The sequence below is a fragment of the Egretta garzetta genome, unplaced genomic scaffold (genome assembly GCF_000687185.1).
Source record: "Egretta garzetta isolate BGI_Z169 unplaced genomic scaffold, ASM68718v1 scaffold424, whole genome shotgun sequence".
Taxonomy (NCBI): domain Eukaryota; kingdom Metazoa; phylum Chordata; class Aves; order Pelecaniformes; family Ardeidae; genus Egretta; species Egretta garzetta.
The window spans coordinates 2,735,228-2,746,603 of record NW_009259489.1 but is presented as its reverse complement, the minus strand read 5'-3'; the positions used below and the strand labels follow the sequence as shown (position 1 = coordinate 2,746,603).

General features: G+C 39.7%; 1 protein-coding gene across 1 annotated transcript; it reads left to right on the top strand.

Moving 5' to 3' along the window:
- Positions 1 to 199: 199 nt before the first annotated feature.
- On the top strand, positions 200 to 9,669 carry MTX3 (metaxin 3). Its single transcript, XM_035892810.1, has 8 exons — positions 200 to 297; positions 1,872 to 1,948; positions 3,460 to 3,579; positions 4,640 to 4,822; positions 4,970 to 5,046; positions 5,776 to 5,933; positions 6,344 to 6,432; positions 7,854 to 9,669. Exons 3-8 carry the CDS (start codon positions 3,577 to 3,579, stop codon positions 7,962 to 7,964), a joined length of 621 nt encoding a protein of 206 aa, XP_035748703.1. The 5' UTR covers positions 200 to 297; positions 1,872 to 1,948; positions 3,460 to 3,576; the 3' UTR covers positions 7,965 to 9,669.
- Positions 9,670 to 11,376: the final 1,707 nt, after the last annotated feature.

Here is an 11,376-nt window from a genome sequence, read left to right as displayed (position 1 = left end):
CGGGCTGCTGCCCTTTGCGGGGGCGCCCTGCCGTCCCGGGGCCTTCACGAGCGGCGTTCCCCAGAAGCGCGTTAGGGCGCTGGAGACCGACTGAAAGCAGAGGCGCCGCATTTGGTTTTAGTCGGTTTTCAGTGCCTGAAGCTGTTGAAAACAACTTTTAAAGTGCTATCGTACACTTTTCTTACACCTACTGATTGGATTTTTTTCCCCTGCAACCTTCATTGCAGGCATATGCCAAGTTTTCTGGTGCTCCCCTGGCAGTGAATATTATAAATAACTCTTGGAGAGCTCCGAAAGGTACCCTCTTTGCATTTTTTACACTTTTAATCATAGCCACGTAATAAACGTGGGTTCCAGTTTCCGTGTTGTTTCTGAGTTTGCTTTGGGCTTGTGTTCATCAGTGTAACCCACCCCAGTGAAGGCTACCTGCTTTCACGATACGTCGATAAGTGAACTTTATACAATCAAGCGTGATGGATTTGTGGGAATGAAATAGTGGAAGAGACAAATAAAGTGCCTCAAAGGGCTTTTTTATTAAAATGTGTATGGGTGAAGCAGCAGACAGTCAACAAAGCAGTGGTGCCAAGTACACACCTGTTTCGGTCAGGCACTCTAAACTGATGGTATAGTGAAAGCAAATTTTTAAGCTTTTTGCACTTTGCATATTTATGATGATAGTAACTAGAGTTGTGTATGGAAACAGGGTTCTTTAATTATACATAATTTAATGGGCTGGTACGGTTGGAAGTGGAATGTAAGCCCCAAAGAGTATAACTTGCAGCAGCTGGCATGTTTAGTACTGTGCTGCGTTAGAGAGGTTGACTCAAAAGGTGACTAACAATCTAGTTGCCAGGCAAGTTGAAGGTAAGGTATCAGAGAGGACTTCTTAGTTTGGATGCTTCTACTCATTGCTTATCTGTTTGCTCAGCATTTAAGTTATTGTCTTGGTGTATTCCAGAGAGGTAAAATCACTGAAGGGTTAAAGTACTCTATAATTTACAGTTAACCACGTCATCAGTTTACGCGTTACTGTATCTATGCAGAAGTTGCACCTTTGATTCTTGCTTTTCCGTGTATTGTTTTCTGTTAGCAGAAAATACCAAGAACTAGTGGGGTATACTTGCCAAAAGTTCAGTCACTTTCTTCATAGCCAAAATACATAAAATCCATTAAAAAAAAATCAAAATAGTAAGCGTTGTTGGTAATTGATATTGTAATAGTATGTAGCAGCACAGTCATGTTAGGCTTATTGTGGCAGTTACGTTGTGAACGTGCTCTAAGCTCGCCCCTGTTACAGAGATTTTATGCTCTACAGTCTTTGATCCTGCAATCTGATGAGTAAAGGCTGACGAGTAGGCTTCTGGCAGCAGGGAATTACTTGGTTCTGGTATAGTTCATGGTTATGCAGTGCTAGCTTGGGCAGTGGTTGTAGCAAGGCTAGGGAAAACAGGTGGTTAAAATGTATTTGGAGGGGAAAGGCAGGGAAAAATTGGAGCAAAAGGAAGGAGAGGCCGGGAGGTGAATGAGCTGAGAGGGCTGTTGGACTGAGTTGGAATTTTTGTCTTAAGATGAGCATCTGAAATCTAGACAAGTAGCCTGGTCCTCAAAGTATCAGATACCTAGCAGAAGACGTTGGCATCAGTCTGATTTCATGTGGGCCCTTTTTTGTGTATCGTTGTTAGACCATAATACACTAAATATATTTGTGACCTTGGTGGAACTCCTCTGCTATGTAAAGCTTAGTTTATGCATACACATTAGGAGGATCAGAGCATGCTATGGAGAAGAGGAAAGCAGATGAAGTGACTGCTTTCTAGTTATGTTAGAACTCATACATGTAAATTGTTGATTGTATTATCTGTGCCTTCTAGGCGATGTACCAGTCCTGATATCAGAAGACATTGTTATTTCTCAGCCAGCAAAAATACTAAACTTCTTAAGAAAACAGGTAGATCTCTTTCAAAAAATTTGTTTTCTCTGCCTTGTAGTGACTCTACATGTTCCCTGTATGCATTGATACAGGCTTCTGAAAACGTGGAGCTCAGATCAGACCCTGCTTTTCATACCTGCATGAGAATTACAAAATGTTGGATAATAGATTGCTGTTTGAAAGTCTGATTGTTAGTCATGTGAAAGGTTTAAAAATAGGCATGAGAAAACTGTTCATTGAAAAGGACAACAAACTGGCCTTAATTGAGCAGTTTCTCACTAAGCACCCTGCTCTTAATTATAACACTTTTCGTGCCATTGTAGACCTAGGATATCACAGTTTGGGAAGTGTGGTTTTAACTGCTTAAATGGGTAATCGTCTCCCACTGCTCTTTTTTGAAGGATAATATATACAGCATTGTTTTTAATCTATGCAGTTTTTCTATAGCTTGTAGTATAAAAATGTCTGCAAGCGTTTCTTGATGCACATCATGTTATTGCGTAGTCAACTCGCTTGCCTATTGCAGATCTTTTGATGTTTTATTCACAAAGAATAAAGCTATACAATTTCTATAAAGATGTCTAATAAAGCATGGCATCATCTTTTTATTTCTTAAGATGGTCCTCCAGCCCACTATTCTGCTTTTACATTAGAAACTCAGTTCATGCCTAGTCAAGAAGATTATCTCATGAATGCTGTGTTAGTGAAACTGTAAATCTCTGGGGGGAGGAAAAACAGAATCTGAAAACTGCGCATTTGGGATGGGATTTTAGACAGTTGTTTTAAAATTCCGAAGTTTCATAGCCTTTTGAATACTAAAGATTCCTTAATGCTGGGAAAAAAAGCCTATTTGAGTTAAAGCATAACAATATTCTGCTTGTTTTTCAGATATCTAAGGGTCAGCACTGACCCCTTGTTTCTAAATTGATGAAGTGAATCTCCTTTCCCCCTAAAAACTTATCAACCCTTTTAATGTACCTTAAAATGATCTAGTGTAAGAATTAAAAGCTCAGTCAGCTGTAATTGCATTAATTTAGCTGTGCATTTGGTCCCTTATATTGTTAGCGTCCAATTTCTAAACTTTAAGAATGTTAATTAAAAGCAAAAGATGGGAATGCTTGCCTTTTTTTATGCTTACACCAGCTGAAGTGTCAGATGCTTCAAAAATAAAGAGGGTGACTTGCCAGAGGTTTGCTACAGCCCTAAGTACTGAAAAATTGCCTCTGTACCACTGGACAGTTGCTTGAAAAGCAATGGGAAAGAGACACAAGAGTTGTTTTGGGAGTAGGAGGGCCCAAAAATCTAAGAATGGGAAAGTGGAAAAGGGAGATGGAGGGAGGTGTGACACAGCTGGCCTGAAGAAGTAAACAAATTCTAGTAAGTGCATGCTTTCTCTCCCACAAAATGTTGTTACATTTACTAACTTGATAGCTATTAAGTTTGCAGCAACTTCAGTTTGCATTGATTATCTTTTTGGGAATTTTTGTGTAATGCTATGTGTAGCATGTATTTTTTTTTTACATTTGTAGAAATATAATGCTGATTATGAATTGTCTGCAAAACAAGGAGCTGATACACTGGCATATATTGCACTACTTGAAGAGAAGCTGCTGCCTGCACTGGCAAGTATTGGGAAATACTTTATAATGGTGAGAGTTGTTGGAAGTGAATGCTACAAGAGGTGCCCAACATGAGACATTTAAAGTCTCTCAGCCATAGTCCTGGGGGGAATGTATTTGTTTAGTTAGTCTAATTTTGGAAACACTGCCTAGCAACTTTTGAAGAGGAAAGAAATGTGTGGTTTTGGGGTGTGAAGTAATAATAATGAATTTATGAAAGACATTTTAAAAGGGAACCTATGAATGATTTTCTTTTTTTAGATACTTCTTGGGAAACAGTATCCTGAAAAGAGCTTATTCTTGCCATGTTTTGTTTAATTTGATTTTTTTTGAAAAAGCTTTGAGTAAAATGTATGTGTCTGATGTGGGGTGCACAACTGTGAAAGCCTTTTGAACTGTTCAGTTAGAACTTTTGAGAAATTAAAATGCCCAACAGTAGTTTCATTTTTTCAGTTCTAAATAACACATGGCCACATGCGCTCACCAATTTAGTCTAAGTACATTAGAGCTATAAAAATCCCCAGACGTTGGATCTCTTGAATGACATTGGCTTCAGTTTGTACAGGAAAAAATATTCTGACCAGATGGTATCACAGGCTAGCTACTTCAGCTGACCTGCAAGGTTTAGAATTAATAATTTCATAATACCTTTTTTTTTAAGATTTATATAAAATAAAATAAAAAAAATTCTAAGCCATTCAAACCTGATCATGTACATTTGCAACTTTTTTTGTTATATATACTGTATGTACAGTGTGTGTGTATATATATACTCATACATAAACATGAGTGTGTATGTAATTTTATGTACATGTATAGAGGTCTGTGTAATATCTTTGTTGTTCTTCTTTAGGTGGAAGGTTGCTGTTGGCTTAATTATATGCTCCTACAGTCAAAGGATTAGTACAATAACAAATAATAAATTAGTATATTATAAATTAGTATAATCCTTTGTGGGCCTGATTGCCTTAAATTACAATAAATCCTGGTGCTTCTGCTTCTCTGACAGAGCTATTACATGTCAAACTTCTAAGAGCTCTCTACTACTCTTACTCAAATTCCAGTCATATTCTTCCTTATGTTGATACAGCTGCACACTTTCTGGGTTGAGCCTGAAAATTACTGCAGTGTGACAAAGCCATGGTTTGCCTCCAGGATTCCCTTCCCGCTGAGTTTGTATCTGCCTGGAAAGATGTCCAGGGAAGCGCTGAACAGGATCTTGCTGACCAGGGGAGGGCCTCCACTCTACAGTCTCATTGAAGTGGAAGCACAGGTATGTGTTGTGTAGTAAAGAATTTGTAAGTTGGTGCTACCAAAGACAAGAACTGAAACAGTCTAGCACACTGTCAAGTGATGAACAATGCTGTGCATACTAGCCTTGCTACACCTAGGGCTCTTAGACAGTCTTGTGTCTCATCAGATATACAGGGATGCCAAGGAGTGCCTAAATCTCCTGTCGAAGAGGTTGGGAACATCTCAGTTTTTCTTTGGAGATAGGTGAGTGTGATTTTTTTTTTTTTTTAATAACTAGTAAAACGGGCACCACATGACTCTCTGAACACTTAAACTTCTTTTTTTTTTTTCCCTGCTAGAATGTTAAAAGTGCTGCACAGTAGTTTCATGTCTCACACTCTACTTTTCAGATAAATCTGAATGAGCAAACAGGGCACAAATGAGGTCTTTGGACCAAGGCAATGCAGTGTCTCCCTTATCCTGCATTTTTCCACAGAGAGGCAGATGCTGCCCACAGCTGCTAAGAAAATGTGGCATGCCTGATGAGTTAGTGTAGCACTAGAGAATGCTTTTGTAGCCACCGAATGTCACCTCCTGTGTTTGTATGGAGAGAAAATGCTTTAAGGCTGAGTCCACTGAAGTTGGACCACTTCATAAGAGTGCATCCTTGTTCCCTGGCATTCAGCTTGGCTTTTGTGGTGCCAGAAATATGTTTTAGAGTGGCTTGTTTATTGGCATATGTGACAGCATGACTGGATTTTAATGCTGAAGTTACTGTTTCAGCTTGCCAGTATGTCTCTAGTTCAGAGGTGATAAAATCAGCCAATAGTCTGTACAAAGCATTTTCCAGATTGATATGAAAAGGTGGAATGCTGGAAGAGCTGACAGTGTTCTGTCCTGAGTTGTGTTTGACATGCACAGTTACATTGTAAAGGTCTTAATGTCTTACCTCAGTCACTTTGGTTTTTTATTTTGTTTTGTCACTCTTTTCAGGCCTACTACCTTGGATGCCTTTGTGTTTGGTTTCCTTGCACCAATTTATAAAGTGTGTTTCCCCCAAGTACAATTACAAGAGCATCTGAAACAGCTACCCAATCTGTGTCGATTCTGTGATGATATTTTAACTTGCTACTTCAGGTTAACTGTCTCAGGTAAGCTGTGTTTCTTTTCCCTTTTTTTGTCATATATAGTCTTGTTTGGACAAGAACTCCAGGTTTCCATCTGAACCAAGGCAGAATTGGATTTTATGTAGTTTATGCTGGAGCTTCTATGGGGAAATACAGTAGACTTGCAAAGTTGTGCAGAAAGGATTGAAAATCAAAAGCAAGGGTTAATACTCAGTTATAGACTCTGTTAAGCATTGGCAAGATGCACCTCTAGCTATGCTATGGCTCATGCTTAGTGCTTCTGTTTTTCTCACATGGAATGGCTTTTCACTTAAATTCTTCTTTGGATGAAAATACTGTATGAACTTTCTCTCCAGTGTGGTTTTATTTTTTAAGGATTTAAAAGCTTTTCTAAGTATCTTTTCACTCTTCATCTTTCTACCTTCACTCTCCAGGCCATTCTCCGGCTGGACAGGATACAGCAGATGCTAATCTGCAGAAACTCACACAGCTTGTAAATAAGGAATCCAACTTGATTGAAAAGGTTACTTTTGCTTCAGTCTCTCATTTTCCTGCTTCATTGTGGTTACTTGTTCACAGATATCCTTGTATGGCAACTGCAACTGTACAATGGACATTTTATTTTAATTGCTTCTTTTCTAGTGAGTTACTGTGTAGAGAGGCAGGAAGAATACTATTTCATTTAAAAGAAATAATTAATGAAGCCTTGTTCTTAAAAAGTATTTTTATTACAATCAAAAGAACATTGTCTTGCAAGTGCGCATACCAACAAAAGAAGGGTGTCTTTCTGCAAGTGTACATTCCAGCAAAGGAGGAGGCAAATGTATTGATCAAAACTCAGAAATGGTCCTGCAAGTTAAGACCAATCGCCACCTCTCCTTGCTCCCACCTGAATGCTGTGGTCACTAACCTACACTCACCGTTTCTCCCACTTGTTCTACATCTAGCTTTTATTTCTTTATATTCTTTGTTTCCAAGTCTGTCACTCAGCACCTATCAAAAGCTATACAACTTGTGAAAAATACTTATGAAGAGTTAGTAGAGACAGAACACTTTAACTAGAAGGGTAGAAGGCACTTTTTCCTGAAAAAGATCAGTGTATGAAATAGATTATTAATTACGATCAGCTTCTGTAGCATGAGGTATTGATTGTATCTCCTCTTTGTGGTATTGCAGTGTGTCTGTGGAAGTTTTAAAGAATGGGTTGCAAAGACATTTGTCAGGCACGATTTAGGTAAAGCTGATCCTACCTGGAGGAAATGGGATGGACTAGACAGTCTCTGGAGAATCTCCTCTGTGCTGTCTCCCGTGAATCTGTCTATTCTGTAGTAACTAGGCTCTTTTTGATACCACATTATGCACGGGGCATTAGACTGATTTCCCGTGAAAATGTAAAATCTTTATATTCAGAGATTAATTTTAACCTGTGTTTGAAAAGGTCTTAACACAAGTTCTTTATTAAATCTTTTTGAAATCTATAGCTAATCTAAATTCACCCAGCACCTCCAGGATATTTCTAATACGAAAAAGATTTGTTCTTGCAAGGTGCTGAACATGCAAAAGCATCCATTGATGTTAGCAGTTTGGCTTTTGGTCTGCTTTCTAGCACTGTTTGCCTGTTGTACAAAATTGAAACTTTGACCTCTTAGAAGAAGGTAGCAGTGCTGCTTTCTTCGGTAATCTCAACAAAGTGATTTGAGCAGAAGCACACCAATATTTGCCCTGAGTTTGATGCACCATATGGTAATGGAGTGAATAGCCGCTCTATCACAAGCTGATATTTGGGAGCAGAAAGGAACTAAGGCATCAGTTTTGGCTGGGCCTGAAATAACAGGGTGAAAAATACCACAAACCAGCATTAATGTGGCAGCCCTGACAAATAGACTAATTGTATAATCTATATTCTACTGTTTGCCAGATCCGGCTCTCATTATTTCTCTGCAGATGGACGACAACCTTCGTAAGAGTCCTCAGCATCCCCCTCGAAAGCTAACAACGCTCAAGCTTGCTGCAGGTGGAGGACAAAGCAGTCCATTGAATCGTTTGTCACCTTGACAGCTTTTATTGCCCATACACACGTGTTTGCCTTCAACTCTTCTGAGCATCACAGTAAATTTTTTCACATGAATGTTGTTATGCAAGGGAAGAATCTGCTAATGGGGAGGAAATATAGCTTTACAATCTCCTAACTACCTGTTCTTTTAAGAAATTGCATAGTTCAGGCTGACCACACACTAAGCTGAGGCTAAAGTAAACAAGAGGCTTATTCCTGTGGATGTTGAAGTGATTTTGTACAGCATATTTTTGCCTTTAGCCTAGCAGAAATGTTGACCAAAAGTTAAAATTCCACTTACGGAATGTTTAGTGTTACTTTATTTTGTGGCTTTTAATTTTACTGCAATCATGTTACTGTATGTGAGTGGGTATACTCTTGTATCTGCCTGAAATTTACTGAAAGTCCAGGTGCAAAACTGGTGGAAAGACGGGGATAAAAATGAAATGTTGTCCTTCATGGCAGCTGAGAAGTGAAAAGCTGTGAGAGGAAGTTAAATATTTTTTATTGTACTTCCATGAACATTCTTGGGTCTTGCATTTTAAGGTTGTTTGTATTTTTGAGAGCTTGTCATGTTGTACTTGGAGGTGGACTGTTGAAAAGTGTGTGCACTGAGCCGAGTACAACGATGTACAATACTAACATTTCACAGGTACCCGGTATTAGTCCTGTGTGAAACAGGCTTAACCTGTGCACAGGGCAATACCCCATGCTGCAAAACTTTTAAGTCAAAGTCACGGAGGATTGGTAATGAGATGGAAAGGTTTGATTAGCAACTGTCAGGACAAGAGGCTTGACTAGCAAACATACTGTGTCTCTGGATTGAAAGGAACTGGGTAGGGCTCTGTAAGAAAGCTGATGAAGGCTTTTAAATTTGTCACAGATGATGCTTAATTAGTTTTGTTTTATCTTTTTATAAGCACTACAGTTCATTCAAAAACATAAAAAACGTCCAAATTTTTGTTGTTTGACAGTCTAGTTCAGAGTTCTTTTGTCTCTGCAAACAGGAATACATTGCAGCACGTATTTTTCTGTGTAATTAAGGGACTTACGTCTCACTACGTTTCCTCTTAGCAGCAGTTCTAGAGACCCAAGCAATTCCATTACAAGAGAGATGCTGTCATTCTGTACTGGCAACATGCCAGCAGGTGCTTCATGAGTGGATGCAAAGGGCAATTAGTCCAAGAACATTGGCCAAAATGGCAGCACTTGGGATGCAGAATTCTAACGGCTATATGTATGGGGTGACTGTTCTGTTTCTTTCCTTTTTCTGGCCAAATTGAAATAGTCTTTCAGCTTCCCTTCAGCTACTGGTCACGTTTGAGATATATAGATAAATTATTTCCTATTTATACAGACAAGACTGTAGATTGTGTACATATTGTACTTTAAGACTCGATATGTAAGGAATGTAATATCTTTAACATTTCTTAATTGTAATTGAAATGCTGGGTTTCTAATGAGCACTTTAAAATAATGTTTCAGCCTCATGCTCTTACTAGAGTATTTGTTTTCAGTGATTTGAAATTAATCTAGCTCAGACTCATGATAATTGTATAAGCTGACAGTCCACATAAGTCAAATGTTTAAAATTTTTACTGCCTATATCTTTACCAGGTTTAAATGAAATCAAGTCACATGGCTTTTCAAAGTCTTTAATTTATAAATGTGTCTATGGGGATTACGCTTGCTTTTGTGAATACGTACACTCAGTCTTTAAAACCTCTTTGTAAAAAGGTCATTGTTCCAAGATTAAAACATTGGATATTTAGTTGAGTTTTGGTAGTGTTTTTTAGGGAAATCGTGTAAGGTTTTCTGAACATTTGTCTTTTTCCTTGTGAAGAGGTCCGTAAAAAAAGAAACAAAAGCTGCTGACTGCTAGAACAAGAAATTAGAACAATTTTAATTTTAAATTTTAACCGCAACTCAGTAAAAATCCTTTCTTGCAACACAACTGCTTTTGGGAAGGGGGAATGGGGAAGCACAGGTTTTCTAATTTTATGAAACGTGAGCCTTGGGCTGTGTGAGAGATGAAATTTCAACAAACCAATGCCCAAGTAACTTCATTCACTGGATGGCAGAGGACAACAGGGCTAGGGAGGACAGCAAACATTGCCTACAGCGGTGCACACCATCCCAGACAACCAGTAAGGTTGCCCAGCCGTGCTCTTCCTTCCTTTTTTTTTACTTTTTATCCAAGGTTAATTCGAAACCAAACTCCTTTATTGTGGAAAGTGTCATCTCTGGCCTGACAGCTCAGACTTGCCCAGTAGTTCAGTGGATGTATGAATTTTTCCAATATGCCTATACATATGCATAACCTGTCTCCGCTTTGTATTAAAATTAGCTTCAGGAGGTCATTTCCATAAGTCCCTCCCCACTGCGCCTGCTCAGTGCCTCCTGGTGGTGGTCGTCGGGGGTCGTGGGGATGAAGGCCGATGGCTCCTCTTCATCACCGCTAGTAACCCCTTGTTCTTGCGCAGACTCAGTTGCTCCTTGGCTCTTGCCCCAACTGCAGGGTTGGTGTAGACCAGCTCTTGAGGTAAACACCTGGTTCTTATCAAAAAACTGTCCTTTGTAAGGAGCCACAAATCTTTCTACATCAATTAGTTCTCATTCCTTCTAGTCTGGCAACCTTGGCAAACCGTTATTATCTTTTTGCTTCATCCCCTCCCGATTCTTCCCGTCCTTGAAAAGGGTTCTAAATTCACTAAGTAACTATACTACAGACTTTAAGAAGAACAAAAAATCCAAGCTAGACACTACTGACTTTAACAAAGCAACTGCAAGCTAGACAAAACTAATAACAAAGCAACAGCAAACTAGACAATACTAATTTTAGCAAGGTAACAGCAAGCTAGACAATAAGGCCTAAATCTTATACATGTAAGCCGTTTTACATTTGGGGTCTTTTTGACCCTTAGGGTATCAGCATGTTTTGTGTGCCTGAGTTTTGAAGCTGCACAGTTAGCGATGCCCGGGGTGGGATCAGTTTGAGTAGCTAGCTCTCTGCGTCTGAACCAGTAACAGCTCCTCTGGCTCATGGAGAAAGATGGCATCTAGGCGTGATTCATCTCCTTGAAGTCGATGCCTAGAGTTGCGAAGTGAATTGAGTCCTGAAGATGTGCGTGTCTGCCGAGTGCAAAGGAGGCCTTAGCTACCTACCGCAGCTGTAGGGTGAAATCCTGCCTCGGCAATCGGCTTTTCCTCCACCACCTGGGGCTGCAGGTGGTCTGCAAACAAAGGGGTCAGCTCCTCTGGCCAAGCAGCAGCGGTGGGGCCACGAGAGTGTTGCGTGCAGCCCGATCCCTGTGCGGGGCAGCTCTGCTGTAGGAAGCACCCAGCTTTCCCTGCACGTGCCCACAACGTGCAAGCACAGGATGTACCCCCCCACCCACCCCCCGGGGGGAGGGC